The sequence below is a fragment of the Melanerpes formicivorus genome, unplaced genomic scaffold (assembly GCF_026170545.1).
Source record: "Melanerpes formicivorus ecotype bairdi unplaced genomic scaffold, bMelFor1.0.p_v2 SCAF_1, whole genome shotgun sequence".
In the NCBI taxonomy this organism is placed as follows: Eukaryota; Metazoa; Chordata; class Aves; order Piciformes; family Picidae; genus Melanerpes; species Melanerpes formicivorus.
The window spans coordinates 34,103,654-34,119,411 of NW_027142353.1; the positions used below are offsets into that span (position 1 = coordinate 34,103,654).

The following is a 15,758-nucleotide window of genomic DNA, read 5'->3' on the forward strand; positions in this document are numbered from 1 at the left end:
CATCGGTTTCTCAGCGCTAGAAGCAGCCCTGGCTGTACAAACCTGCCCTGACCTTCAGCAAGTGCCCTCACTGAGCAGAGGCTGAGCTGGAAAGTCAGATCATTGAGCAGAATTAGTTCTGGTCTAGCTCAAATGAAGACATTTGAGATGTTATAAATTATAAACCCCGAGCAACGCTGCAGGCTTGGGGCAGTGTGGCTGGAAAGCTCTCTGGCAGAAAGGGACCTGGAGGTTCTAATGGGCAAACAGAATATGAGCCAGCAGTGTGCCCAGGTGGCCAAGAAAGCCAATGGCATCCTGGCTGGGATCAGAAATGCTGTGTCCAGCAGGAGCAGGGAGGGGATTGTCCCCTGGGACTCAGCTCTGGTCAGGCCACACCTCCAGTGCTGTGTCCAGCTTTGAGCACCTCAATACAAGAGAGATGTGGAGGTGCTGGAGCCAGTGCAGAGGAGGGCAAGGAAGCTGTGAAGGGCCTGGAGAATAAATCTGATGAAGAGCAACTGAAGGAGCTGGGGATGGTTAGTTTGGAGAAGAGGAGGCTGAGGGGAGACCTCATTGCTGTCTGCAGCTACCTGAAAGGCCATTGTGGAGAGGCTGCTGTTGGGCTCTTTTCACAGGTAATTAGTGATAGGACAAGAGGGAATGGCCTCAAGCTGCCACTGGGTAGGTTTAGAGTGGATAGAGGGAAACATTTTTTCCCAGCCAGAGTGGTCAGGCTCTGGAATGTGCTGGGCAGGGAGATGGTTGAGTCCCCAGCCCTGGATATGTTTCAGGGTGGTTTGGATGTGGTGCTTGGGGCTCTGGTTTAGGGGCGAGCTTTGTACAGTAGGGTTGTGGGTTGGACTTGGTGATCCTGAGGTTCCTTTTCCAACCTGAACGTGTCTGTGTGATTCTGTGTGTGGTAAAGTCTCTAAGCAGCAATCCTGGAGGATCATCACTCAGTGTTCACTACCTTCTTCTTCCACACCAGGGACATGGCAGTAGATAGCAGGGTAGCTGTGGTGTTGGCTGCCCAGTGCCAGTGGTCTTTGTGGGATATGCATCTGCTCATTGCCCCAGTCCATTCCAATCCCCCATGCTGGTGCCTCTCTTGCAGTTCAGCTGATGTTTAATTAAAGACCTAATTGCCCCTTTGCACAGTTCTTTGCTGTCTCTGCGCCCCGGGGCATGGGGCTGGGACACGCTGGGTGGTTTGAAGATAGGTGGCACAGAGCACCCCACAAGCTGCCTTAGCAGCTGCTCCTCAGCAGCAGAGACTTGTGGGGCAGCCAACAATGGGCTTATTTTGGGTTCAGTTGTGCTCAGAGTGATGAGCACTTATGCTGCTAATCAGGCTGATAAATGCCATCAATTAAAACCTCTGCTTGGCAGAAGTGGAAGTGTTTTCATCTCTCCTGGACCACAGGAGGCTGGGTGGGTGGGTGATGCTGTCTGAGCATTGCTCTGCTCAGCACTGGCATTGGTTTGGCTCTCAACCTCCTACCTACAGTCATTTTGGTTGGAAAAAATTGTGAAGTTCAACCATTATCTAATTCTACCAAGTCTACCATGTCCCTCAGCACCACATCTCTGTGTCTTTTGAATACCTCCAGGGATGGGGATTCAGCCACCTCCTGGGCAACCTCTTCCAGTGTTTGAGACCCATTTCAGTGAAGAAATTTTTCTAATATCCAATCTAAACCTCCTCTGGTGCAACTTGAGGCCATTTCCTCTCATCCTATCACTTGTTCCAAGGGAGAGCACACCAATCTCCAACATCCTTCCAGGAAGCTGTAGAGAGTGAGAAAGTCTCCCCTTGGCCTCCTTTTCTCCAGACTAAAGAACCCCAGTTCCCTCAGGGGCTCATCATTAGACCTGCTCTCCAAACCCTTATCATAGAATGGTCCAGGCCCGAAGGGACCTCCAAAGGTCATCCAGTCTAACCCCCTCTGCAGTCAGCAGGGACATCCTCAACTAGACCAGGTTGCCCAGAGCCTGTTGAGCCTCACCTTGAATATCTCCAGGGATGGGGCCTCAACCACCTCCCTGGGCAACCTCTTCCAGTGTTCCACCACCCTCATAGTAAAGAACCTGTTCCTAACACCCAATCTGAATCTGCTTTTCCCTAGTTTGAAGCCATTGCCCCTTGTCCTGTCACTGCAGGCCTTTGCAAACAGTCTCTCTCCATTCTTCTTGTAGTCCCCTTCAGGTGCTGGAAAGTCCTGGAGGGTCTTCCTGGAGCCTCCTCTTCTCCAGGCTGAACACCCCCAGCTCCCTCAGCCTGTCCTCACAGCAGAGGTGCTCCAACCCCCTGATCATTCTTGTGGCCCTCCTTGGACCTGCTGCCTCAAGCCCATGTCCTTCTTGTATTGAGGGCACCAGACCTGGACACAGTACTCCAGGTGAGGTCTCACCAGAGCAGATCAAAGTGGCAGAATCATCTCTCTCCATCTGCTGGCAACGCTGCTTTGGATGCAGACCAGGAAGCCGTTGGCCTTCTGTGCTGCAATCTCTCTCTGCCTGCTCATGTCCAAGCTCTCATGCTTTTTCTCAGGGCTGCTTTCTGTCACCTCCTCCCCCAGTTTGTACTGATAGTGAGAATTGTTCTGGCCTTCCTCAGCTTCCTTGCCCTTCTCTGGACCTGCTCCAGGATCTTCAGCTAATCCTGGTGACTCATTAAGGAAGGATGTGACACCACTTCTTAAGTGATGCCCAGCTCTAAGTGATCATATAATCCCTGGGATTTTGGAGGTTTACAGATTAGCTGCCTCCAGTTAGTCTTTATTGCATCTTCCTTGTCCCACCACATGAGATGATCCCACCAAAAGCATATGGTTTCTATATGTCTCACTGGGAGACATGAATTAGGGCACCTTGCTGAATGCAAGGTCTTCCTTCTCCTCTACTCTCTCCTGGTGAGACCACATCTGGAGTATTGTGTCCACCTCTGGGCTTCCCAGTTCATGAGAGATGGGGAACTACTGGAAAGAGGCCAATAGAGTGTCACAAAGATGCAGAGGGGTTTGGAGGAACTCTCTTATGAGGAGAGGCTGAGACACCTGAGGCTGTTTAGCCTTGAGAAGAGGAGACTGAGAGGGCATCTTCTCAGTGCATATCAATATCTAAAGGGTAGGGGTCAAGAATGTGGGGCCAGACTCTTTTCAGTGGTCCCCAGGGACAGGACAAGGGGCAATGGGCACAAACGAAAAACCAGGATGTTCCACCTCAACATGAGGAAAAGCTTCTTTACTGTGAGGGTGCTGGAGCCTTAGAGCAGGCTGCCCAGAGAGGTTGTGGAGTCTCCTTCTCTGGAGAGATTCCTAAACCTGCTTGGAGATTGTGATCCTGTGCAACCTGCTCTGGGTGACCCTGCTTTAGCAGAGGGTATGGACTAGATGATCTCCAGAAGTCCCTTCCAACCCCCACCATTCTATAATTTTGTGATTCCCTTGTGGTTGCTGTGGGCCCAAGGTGACTCAACCTGCATGTGGAGGGATGAGGACCTGACCAAAGTGGTTGGTACCTGCTGACCAAATGGCAGTGATGTGATGGAGAGGTGCTGCTGTCTCTCTGGGGAGCATTTGGGCAACAATTTCCTGCTGTCTTCTGCATTGCTTTAATTCCCATCTCTGCCTTGGCAGCCAGATGCTTGTCAAAACAGAATAATTAATCCAGCAACATGTGGCACTCTGCCAGGAGGCATTTTTTAATTAAAACCAGATCTGATAAAGTCTACTGAGAAATGGATGTCTCCAATGCAATCATGAAATGTGTGTCTGCAGCTTGGAGCTGCCTGGTGGAGTGCTCAGGGTAGGGCACAGCCCTCCAGACACCTATATTGCAAGGGATGTCTTCTGCTTCATTGCCTCCAGAGGCAATGAGTTATGAATTCAATAACAGGCAGGAAATCACTTGTCATCTCCTGTTGTTCCTGTTTTGGTGGTGTTTCACCATATGGGGGGGAAATGGGACTCCCATGTCCAGGGGTATGCCTGAGCTTTGAGGAGTCATCTATCTCTCCTCATTTGGATGCAGGATTTTCCCTGCTAAACTGGTGATGGAGCATGCTGGTACCTCCTGGACTGAGCTAGAGGTGCTTCACAGGACTGTAAATGTGGGGGTGGCAGAGACAGAGGCTGGGTGGTTGTCTCCAGGCACAACTATGCTGTTGATATGCCAGAGGGACAGAATGCCATCCGAGGGACCAGGACAAGCTGGAGAGCTGGGCCCAGGTGAACTTCCTGAGGTTCAACAAGAGCAAGTGCAGGGTTCTGCACCTGGGCTGGAACAATCCTCACTATCAATACAGACTGGGGGAGGAGGTGAGAGAAAGCAGCCCTGAGGGAAAGGACTTGGGGGTGCTGGGGGGGGAGGAGCTAGACATGAGCAAACAGTGTGAGCTTGCAGCACAGAAGGCAAATCACATCCTGGGCTTCATCAAAAGGTGCATGGCCAGGAGATGGAAAGAGATGGTTCTGACACTTTGCTCTGGTGAGACCTCACCTGGAGTACTGTGTCCAGGTCTGGAGCCTTCAATGTAGGAAGGACATGAACCTGAGGGAGCAGGTCCAGAGGAGGGCCACGAAAATCACCGGGGGTTGGAGCAGCTCTGCAAAGCAAGATAGGCTGGGGGTGGTCAGTCTGGAGAAGCCTCTGGGGAGACCTAATAATGACCTTCCAGTAGTGAAAGAGGCCTACAAGAAGCCTGGAGAAGGACAGTTTACAAAGGCCTGCAGTGACAGGATGGGAGGCAATGGCTTCCAACTGGAGAAGAGCAGAGCAGATGTACATTGGACTTTAGGAGCAAGTTCTTTACCATGAGGGTAGTGGAGCAGTGGAGCACTGGAAGAGGTTGCCCAGGGAGGTGGTTGGGGCTCTATCCCTGGAGATATTCAAGGTGAGGCTTGACAAGGCTCTGGGCAAGCTGATGTAGTTGAGCATGTTCCTGCTGAGTGCAGAGGGGGTTGGTCTGGATGAGCTTTGGAGGTCCCTTCCAACCCAGACCACTCTGTGATTCTATAAACCTTTGGTACTCCAATCTAGCTGCTGTGGAGGAGGATTGGGTGCCCCTGGCCAGACCCTACTTCATCTCTCTGCTCTCCCTGTGTCCCAGGGCTGGTGAGGAAGGATGTTTTCCTCGGTGAAGCCCTATGAGAACCAGCGCTACTCCTCCCTGAAGAAGGAATGCCAGCGGCGCAAGCAGCTCTTTGAGGACCCTCTTTTCCCTGCTAATGACGACTCCCTCTTCTACAAGTCAAGGATCCAGGGCATCCAGTGGAAGAGGCCAAAAGTAAGTGAGCCAATCTCCCTGCCCTCAACACTGCTTTACATCAGCTCTGTTCTTGGGCATCCCCAGCATCACACAGGATGTCCTTTACTAAGGGTGTCAAGACCCAGCCAACATCTTCTCTCCTCAATAGGGTTAATAATAATAATAATAATTATTATTATTAATAATAATAATAAAAACAGGTTGGAAGAGACCTTCAAGGTCATTGTGTGCAACCCATCAACCAATCCAACCCACCTAAACAACTAAACCATGGCACCAAGCACCCTATCAAGTCTCCTCCTGAACACCTCCAGTGATGGTGACTCTACCACCTCCCCGGGCAGCCCATTCCAATGGGCAATCACTCTCTCTGTGTAGAACTTCTTCCTAACCTCCAGCCTAAACCTCCCCTGGAGCAGCCTGAGACTGTGTTCTCTTGTTCTGGTACTGGCTGCCTGGGAGAAGAGACCAACATCCGCCTGTCTACAACTTCCCTTTGCCTGGGCTTAGCATTGGATGCTTTTGGCATGCCAGGGAGACTTGCTGCACCTAGGTCCAGGCTTTACTACCCACAGGGGGGCTCAAGAGCAAAGGTGGCTTCTCTGTGACTCACTTTCCTCAAGGATAAAACACAGTCAAGTCAGTTGAGTGCTCTTGGTAGGTCTGGTGGGTCCAACAGAATGCACTTGGTGGTTTGTGTGGAAAGGGGATAGAAGATAAGGTGGTTTTGGAGTCTCTGTGAGGTGGATGGTCTCACCCACCTTTCCTCCCCTGTGCAAGAACAGTGTCCTCTTGTGGTGGGTTGAAAATTGCACCACCCTCCCCCCGCATTAGATTTGCCAGACCAGCTCAGTTGGAAGCAGATGAAAGCTGTATTTACAAGCAAAACTACAATCTACAGTGGAATGCAATGAATATGTACAAAATCTACAGGATTTACAATATTTACAGGGATTTACAATTAATAATTCACAATACAATTAAATACCTGTAATTAATCATAATTACAGGTAACTAAATTACCTGTAATTTACAATTACAGCTAATTACAATTAATATTTACAAGGACCTCCCCCGGTCAAATCACAGAATCACAGAACCACCAAGGTTGGAAGAGACCTCAAAGAACTTCAAGTCCAACCTGTCACCACAGACCTCATGACTAAACCATGGCACCAAGTGCCACGTCCAGTCCCCTCCTGAACACCTCCAGGGACGGTGACTCCACCACCTCCCTGGGCAGCACATTCCAATGGCGAATGACTCTCTCAGTGAAGAACTTTCTCCTCACCTCCAGCCTAAACTTAGACAAGGGGAAGCTAATAGCTTCTCCCTCCCTGCCCCCACCCCCTTCCCTCCCTATACATAAAAGGGACAAGAGACAGAGCACTGAAGTTAGAACCTAGCCAAAACAATGCAGCCAAAGTCAAGCAGAAGCCAGCAGAAGCACAGTTAGTACCTCCCAGCCTGAGGAAGTGAGAGAAGAGAGAAGATTGTTTTGGTACAACCAGTTTAAGTCCCTTATCTCTCCATTGGAATTGTTTAGAACTGTCTGCACATTGGCCACAGCAACCCCATGCAGTGCTACAGGCTGGGGTCAGAGTGGCTGGAGAGCAGCCAGGCAGAGAGGGACCTGGGGATACTGGTCGATGGCAGGATGAACATGAGCCTGCAGTGTGCCCAGGTGGCCAAGAGGGCCAATGGCATCCTGGCCTGCATCAGGAACAGTGTGGCCAGCAGGAGCAGGGAAGTCACTGTGCCCCTGTACGCTGCACTGGTTAGGCCACACCTTGAGTCCTGTGTCCAGTTCTGGGCCCCTCAGTTTAGGAAGGAGGTTGACTTGCTGGAAGGTGTTGAGAGAAAGGCAACAAAGTTGGTGAGGGGTTTGGAACACAAGCCCTATGAGGAGAGACTGAGGGAGCTGGGGCTGCTTAGTCTGGAGAAGAGGAGGCTCAGGGGAGACCTCATTGCTCTCTACAACTACCTGAAGGGAGGTTGTAGACAGGCAGAGGTTGGTCTCCTCTCCCAGGCAACCAGCACCAGAACAAGAGGACACAGGACTCATGCTGTGCCAGGGGAGGTTTAGGCTGGAGGTTAGGAAGAAGTTCTATACAGAGAGAGTGATTGCCCATTGGAATGGGCTGCCTGGGGAGGTGGTGGAGTCACCATCATTGAAGGTGTTCAGGAGGAGACTTGCTAGGGTGCTTGGTTGCATGGGTTAGTTGATTAGGTGGTGTTGGATGATAGGTTGGACACGATGATCTTGAAGGTCTCTTCCCACCTGGTCTAGTCTAGTCTAGTCTAGTCTCTCATTATTTTCCTTTTTGCACCCTTAATGATTTATTTACATTTTACTACTTTCTGTTCAAGGCCTGTGAAAAATCTTAAAGGCATAGCCTAAAACTGCCACACCTCTGAATGTCCTCTGCAAAAGCACTCTGCACATCCTCCAAGCTGCTGTGTCTGACGTGGTGGGCAGGTAGTGGCAGGCTGGGGGTAATGCTGCCTGTCCCCAGTGTTGCCTGTCCCCCTTCTGTTATCCTCAGTGCCTACCTTAAAGATGCACATCAAAGCCTAAAGGCATTGTGTCTTGCTACTGTGGTATGGCGATCTCCTTGGGTTTGCCATAAGGCCACTTCTCTGACTGCCACGAAATTCAAGGTGTCCTAGGGAGAAATTGTCATTGTGGTTGGGGAGAGCCCAACCACAAGCATCTGAAACACCTGGGTCTCCTTCCTTGCCTGCAAGGAGGAGAACCTTTTCTGCCCAGCACATGCACCTGGCCTCTCCTATGAGGACAGACTGAGAGAGTTGGGGCTGTTCAGTCTGGAGAAGAGAAGAGAGGGCTCTGAGGAGACCTTATTGTGGCCTTCCAGTATCTGAAGGGGGCTACAAGAATGCTGGGGAGGGAGTTTCTAGGCTGTCAGGGCATGGTAGGACTGTAGGCAATAGAACAAAAATAGAAATGGTTAGCTTCAGATTGGATGTCAGGAAGAAGTTCCTTCCCCATGAGGGTGGTGAGACACTGGCACAGGTTGCCCAGGGAGGTGGTAGAAGTCTCATCCCTGGAGGTTTTTAAGTCCATGCTGGATGTAGCTCTGAGCACCCTGATGTAGTGTGAGGTGTCCTTGCTGATGCAGGAGGGTTGGAACTAGATGATCTTTGAGGTCCCTTCCAACCCTAACAATTCAATGATTCTATGACTTTTTCTTCCTCACCCTCACTGGCAGCCCTGAAAACCAGCTGGCATTTCATGAGACAATGCTGTGTCTGTTTGCATGAGGGTAATCTGGGGAGGGGTGGACAAGAAGCTTTTGTGTGAGAGAAAGGATGGAGCTGAACTGACTTTTTCTGTGTGGCAGGAGGGGCTGAGCCCCTCAGCATCCCTCCAGGCTCCTCATGGGAGGAGATCTGAATTCCCTCTGTCCTGCTTTGGCCTCTGTGTTCAGTTTCTTCATGCTGTACTCAGTTTCAGGTACCCCCACTACAAGAAGGGCATTGAGCAGCTGGAGCATGTCCAGAGAAGGGCAACAAATCTGGTGAAGGGTCTAGAGCACAAGTCTTATGGGGAGCATATGAGGGGACTGGGATTGTTTATCCTGGAGAAAAGGAGACTAAAGGGAGAACTTCTTGCTCTCCATAGCTACCTGAAGGGAGGTTGTAGAGAGGTGGGTGTTGGTCTCTTCTCCCAAGTAACCAGCAATAGGACAGGAGGGAAATCCCTCAGGTTGAATCAGGAGAGGTTTAGATTGAATATTAGGAAAACGTTTCTTCCCCAAAAGGGTTGTCAAGCCCTGGAACAGGCTGCCCAGGGCAGTGGTGGAGTCACCATCCCTGGAGGGATTTAGAGCCCTGTAGATGGGGTGCCGAGGGATGTGGTTTAGTGGTGAGCTTGGCAGTGCTGGTTTAAGGGTTGCAACTGATGATCTTAATGGTCTCTTCTCACCACAATGGTTCTATAGTTCTATGATCCTAATGATTCCATGCCCCCTCTGTCTGGACATGGGGTTGGTGCAAAGCTCCACATGTGTTTCAGCTTACTCCTCTCTGAGCTCAGGGGTCACCACCTTTTGGGCTCATAGTGGAGAAGACGAAAACCTCTTGCATGTCCCACATAGAATCATAGAATTGTTAGGGCTGGAAGGGGCCTCAAGGATCATCCAGTTCCAACCCCCCTGCTGTGGCCAGGGACATCACACACTACAGCAGGTTGCTCACAGCCACATCCAGCCTGGCCTTAAAAACCTCCAGGGATGAGGCTGCCACCACCTCCCTGGGCAACCTGTGCCAGTGTCTCACCACCCTCATGGGGAAGAACTGCTTCCTAACATCCAATCTGAATCTACACATATAGGTGACATCCATGACTTTCTGGACAGCTCTCCCTGTGACCAAAGGGCAAGGCTGTATTTGCTGTTTTGCATGCAGAGACACACATTAATTGAGCCCCATGTCTAATGATGGATGCTTGGATGCATTTGGAGAGGGACAGTTTGCTTGTCTTCTGCTGGACATCTATGTCTCAGAGCTTGCTGCATGGGGCATGCATGACTCTAGTTATTCATACTTTACCATGCAAAGACTTGTTGGTGCTTCTTTTCAAAGAGAAGGGAGACCTTTTAAGCCACCATTCTCCTACTGATTGGCACTTACTGTTTGGGGACCTACAAGAAGGGTGAAGAGAGGCTGTTTACAAAGCCCTGGATTGATAGGATGAGAGGCAGTGGCTTCAGACTAGAGAAGAGCAGATTTAGATTGGATGTTAGGATCAAGTTCTTTACCATGAGGGTGGTGGAACACTGGAACAGATTGCCCAGGGAGGTGGCTAGGGCCCCATGCCTGAAGATATTCAAGGTGAGGCTGGACAGGGCTCTGGGCAGCCTGAGCTAGTTGAGGATGTCCCTGCTGAGTGCAGAGAGAGTTGCACAGGATGACCTTTGGACGTCCCTTCCAGTCCAGACTGTTCTGTGATTCTATGTCTTCCTGACCCAGCAATGGAGTCTGCCAGCACTGGGGATGATGTTTGCAGGGAGGGGGTGGCATGTGCACACCTCTGTTATCTCTCAGGGCCATGGTTTGTTTTGGAGAAACTCAGCTGAAACAGCATGATAAAACAACAGAGCTCTTCAAGCTTCAAGCCTTGCTGTGAGAGCAGGATGTGTGGAGAGTGGAAAGGAAAGGCACCAGCTCTTCAGAACAACTGCTTGCTTTCTCAGAAAGGTTGTCACCTGTACAGAGAAGCTACACAAAGAAGCCAGCTTCTTCAGGGAAAACATTTGTCTGAGGAGTGTGCCCAGGTGGCCAAGAAGGAAGAAATAGTGTGGCCAGCAGGACCAAAGAAGTGAGCTTGTCCTTGTACTCAGCACTGGTTGAGGCTGCAACTTGAATCCTGGAATCAGTTTTGGGCCCCTCACTACAAGGAGGACATTGAAGTGCTGGAACATGGCCAGAGAAGGGCAATGAAGTTGGTGGAGGGCCTAAAGCCCAAGTTTTATGAGGAGCAGGTGAGGGAACTGGGGTTGTTTGGCCTGGAGAAAAGAAGGATGAGAGGAGACCTTCTCACTCCCTACAATTACCTGAAAGGAGGTTGCAGTGAAATGGGTGCTGGTCTCTTCTCCCAGGTGACAACTGATAGGATGGAAGGAAGTTGGCTCAAGGTGTGCCATGGGAGGTTTAGGTTGCATATTAGGAAAAAAATTCTCTCCTGCAAGAGTAGTCAGGCATTGGAACAGGCTGCCCAGGGAGGTGGTGGAGTCACCATCCTTGGATGTGTTCAAAACCACTGTAGGCATGGCCCTTTGGAACATGGTTTAGGGGACATGGTGCTTTTGGGTTGATGGTTGGACTTGGTCTTAGAGGTCTCTTCCAACCTTGATGATTCTTTGACCCTGTAAGTAACTGTAGGTTACTCAGTGGAGTGATGGGAATGAGCTCTGGCAGATGCAGGAGCTCATTCCCATGTGTTTACATGGCACTAGTACAGATCTAAACATCTCTCATGTCTGCATCACCTCCTTCCTGGCCTGAACCACCTCTCACCCTGTCTTCTTTGCTTGCTTCCAAAGCATGACTTTGCTTTTGCTTGAAAAAAAGGTGATCTCTGTAGTGCTCTTCCTCTTGCTTGGAGTTTTTTTCTGGGCATGGTGGGGAAAGGCAAGGCTGAAGGGCTCTGCTGGAGCAGCTCATGACTAACCCTTCCCAGGTCAGGTTATTTTGCTTCAGCTTTGTCCTGCATCTGGCATTGCAGCATTTCCTGGAACCAACTCAGCCTTATTCTTTCCAGTGGGATGTCCTCCCTCCTTTCCTCTTTTCCTCCCTCCCTCCCTGCTTTCCCCTGGCCCCAAGCCCTGCTCTGGATGCCAGATCTTTGTGGAGGCAGCAGCTGTTTGAGCCTTCAAATCAGGCTTTGGCTCCAGTGGTTGTTGGACATCTTCATGATGCGGCACTGCAAAGCCAGAAAACTAATTGCTGGATTGTATGAGAGGGAGGAAAGCCATAGCATGAACCCGAGCTGGGAAGGGGGTCCCAAAACCCTTTGTTTCAATGCACCCACTTCAAAATGAGAGTGGCTGGTCCACGCTGAGCCAGAGCAGATTTGGGGGCTGGCAAGGGCAGCATCATCAGCTCTTTCTGGCAGCAGCACTTGGCTGCTGCATTAAAAATGAAACTGAACTTTTTGGGCTAAAGCCAAATCCTAGTCCCTTGCTTGCAACTCCTTCTACTTCATGCTCTGCCTGCTGCTGTTGGAGCACCATGCTCCAGGGTACTGGAGCATGTCACTTTTGAGAGGCTGAGAGAACTGGGGCTGTTTAGCCTGGGAAAGAGAAGACTGAGATGAGAATCTTCTCAATGCAGACTGGAGGTCATGAGGATGGGGCTGGGCTCCTCTCAGTGGTGCCCAGTGATAGGACAAGGGGCAATGGGCACAAGCTATAGACCAGGAAGTTCCACCTAAACATGAGGAAAAACTTCTTTACTGTGAGGGTACTGGAACCCTGGAGCAGGCTGCCCAGAGAGGTTGTGGAGTCTCCTCCTCTGGAGATATTCCAAACCTGCCTGGACATGACCTGTGCAACCTGCTGTGGGTGACCCTGCTTTAGCATTTGGGTTGGGCTAGATGAGTTCCAGAGGTCACTTCCAACCCCCACCATTCTGTGATGTTGTGATCTACCCTGTGGAAAGAGTTCACCTCTTTAATCAGCACTGTCCCAAACTGTCTTCTTGAGTACAGGTCACTTCCAGTGGTGCCATGGGCTCTGTACAAGGTTGAATTAGGGTCATTAGTACTCCTGAGCCTTAGCAAGAGCTTACATTCTCTGCAGCAGGTAGGGCCCAGGTTTAGTCCACCAAATAATGACCTTTAGTCCACCAAAAATGACCTGCTGCTGAGTCTGGTCACTATCCAGGGAAGCAAATGGAGCATGGTGGGAGGCCTACACCAAGAACAGGTGTGATGTTGAACCACATGAACTTCATACTCTGGTCCTTCAACTCCTTCAACAGGGAGCAATGTGGAGCCTGGAGCAGGTGCGGGTTTTTTCCCTCTCTATTCTGGGAGGCAGACTGGACTGCTGTCTGTTGTTTCCTTACCCACAGCAGTGTGTCACAAGCCCTTTCAGCACATTGTGGTCTTCCCTAAGATGTAGAGTGGTTGGGACAGGAAATCTCAAAGATGCTTGGAGAGGACGTGGTGGCAGCTCAGTGTTGAGCTGCACCAAAGCAAAGAATCACAGACATATACATGTTGGAAGAGACCCTCAGGATCACCAATGCCAACCCACAACCCTAAACCTAAAGGGTCACCCCTAAACCACATCCCTGAGCACCACATCCAAACCACCTTGAAACACATCCAGGCTTGGGGACTCAACCATCTCCCTGCCCAACACATTCCAGAGCCTGACCACTCCTGCTGGGATTTTTTCTTTTCCTACTGTCCAGACTAAACCTACCCAGTGGCAGCTTGAGGCCTTTCCCTCTTGTTCTATCACTAATTCCCTGTGAGAAGAGACCAGCAGCAGCCTCTCCACAATGTCCTTTCAGCAATGAGGTGTCCCCTCAGCCTCCTCTTTTACAAACTAACCATCCCCAGTTCCCTCAGTTGCTTTTCATCAGATTTATTCTCCAGGCCCTTCACAGCTTCCTTGCCCTCCTCTGCACTGGCTCCAGCACCTCCACATCTCTCTTGCATTAAGGTGCCCCAAAGTGACAAGTGAGAGAAGCTGTGACAGAGCACAAGGGTTTCCAAACAGGCTGTTGGCACAGTGAGTGGGTGGCTCAAGGTGATGCTTGGTGATGGTTGAACCTGAGCTGCACCTCTGCACTGTGAGTTCAAGCCTGGCTGGCTGCAACCACTAGAGAAACTCTCTTGGACCAAGTCTGACATCCTCCCATCTCTATGGGAAGAGTTTTTCTCTCCAGCTCTTGTTTCTCAGTATTTTTGTCTCTCTCCAGCATTTGCTGGCAAGCACTGAGTTCTCTCTGCAGGAATCATCAAGGGAGGTTGTTGCTGATTAAAGAGCACAAAGGTAGATGCTCCCTAAATGGCAATATTGGCTCATCTGGGTGCAGAGGCAATGTCAATTGGAGGAGAACACCTGAGAGTCAGAGTAGCATTAGAGAAGTCTGAGAGGCCAGCTGTTGTGGGAAGGGTTGTGGGAAGCAGAAGGTTTGGCCCAGCAGAGCCCTGGCATCTTCAGCCCTACCATGGGCACTGGGGAGAGCTGCTCTCATTTCACAGCCCTCTTGTTGTTTGTATTTTTATTTTTCCAACCAGACAAGAGGAATTTTCTTTTAGAAACTGAGAAAACACCATTTTGTTCCAGTAGCCACCTCCCTGTTGGCTTCACATACATCCAGCCTGAGCTGTGTAGAGAGGTTCTGTCCATTGTACCTCATTCTCTCCTGAATTCAGTGCTGTTGCATTTGGAGGGTGAGGAGATGTTGCAGGCTGGGAGATCACCTCTCAGCATCCTCTCTTCCTTGTGTTATTAAGCACTTCAGCTCCTTTCACTTGCTGAGTGAGGGTTATACAATCAATCCCCACAGGGTTTTCCTGGAAGGGGAAAGAAGTCAATGAACTAATTCACTAAAAGCAGGACCCAGCACTTGCCTGCCTGTAAATGTCTGCACAAAAAGGTCTTTTTTTTCCCCTCCAGTGTGTAGAACAGGCTGGAAAGCTGGCAGAAACACAAGGTGAAGATAATGGGGAAGACAGAGGTTAAGCTCTTAAAGTTCTTTGCTTCTGAAAGCTCACCCATAGCAGGAGACAATTAGACTGGCAATGGTCAAGGAGTGGTAACTTTCTGGTGCCCCTGAATCCCCCTTGGACCTTCTTCTGCCAGAAGTACTAACCTCTGGCATGCGTGTGCAACCTTAAGGTGGACCTGCTGTAGCAGGGGGGTAGAAGTAGATGATCTCCAGAGGTCTCCAGAATCATAGAACCATAGGACTGATGAGGTTGGAAGAGAGCCTTGAGATTATCAAGTCACACTGCTTGCCTGGAGCTTACAGTCCCACCACTACTGCTAAGCTACTACCACTAAAGCATGGCCCTCAGTACCACATCCACTCATCCTTTAAATACCACCAGGGATGGTGACTCCATCACCTCCCTGGGCAGTCTGCTCCAGTGCCTGAGAACCCTTTCTCTAAAGAAAATTTTCCTAATATCCAAGCTGAACCTTCCCTGGCACAACTTGAGGCTGTTTCTCACTTGTTGCACGTGAGAAGAAACCGCCCCCCACCTTGCTCCAGCCTCCTTTGTGGTAGTTGTAGAGGGTAATGGAGTCTCCCCTTTTGAAAACTAAACAGCCCTAGCTCCCTCAGCCATTCCTCCTTAGACTTGTGTTCAAGACCCTTCACCAGCCTGGCTGATCTTCTTTGGACATGCTCCGGCGCCTCAATGCCCTTCTTGTAAGTGAGGCCCCAAAACTGAACCCAGTACTTGAGGTATGTCCTCACCAATGCCAAGCAGAGGGGGACAATCACTGTATCACAGTATCACCACAGTTGGAAGAGACCTCAAAGATCATTGAGTCCAACCTGTCACCACAGACCTCATGACTAGACCATGGCACCAAGTGCCACATCCAATCCCCTCTTGAACACCTCCAGGGACAATCACATCCCCTAAACCTGTTAATTCTGTGATTCCATGTGCTCCAGAAGTAGAATCATAGAATGGTCTGGGTTGAAAGGGACCTCGAAAGGTCATCTAGTCCAACCCCCTCTGCAGTCAGCAGGGACATCGTCAACTAGGTCAGGGTGCCCAGAGCCCTTTGCTCAGCTCTTTCCAGCTCTTTGGCCTGTGTTTCACTCTGTTTTGGTCCTGCCCAGAGGATTCTCTTGGTTAGCACTGATGCTGTGGCTCCTCTTGGCTGCTGCATGAACTGCAGGACTGTCTTGTCCCAGCAGAGGCTGTCATCTGCCTGTGATCCATCATGGGAGTCGGAGTCCTTCCAGACCTCTGTGTTTCTCAGCTCAGGAATTTATGAGCCGCTCTCCT

At 50.4% G+C, this 15,758-nt stretch overlaps 1 protein-coding gene across 1 annotated transcript in view; it reads left to right on the top strand.

Moving 5' to 3' along the window:
- Positions 1-15,758, top strand: part of CAPN5 (calpain 5) — a 96,012-nt gene that overhangs the window by 20,873 nt on the left and 59,381 nt on the right. The window contains exon 2 of the mRNA XM_068139596.1: positions 5,093-5,269. Within this exon, the coding sequence (XP_067995697.1) occupies positions 5,108-5,269 (162 nt within the window). The 5' untranslated portion in view covers positions 5,093-5,107. The remainder of the gene's footprint in view (positions 1-5,092; positions 5,270-15,758) is intronic.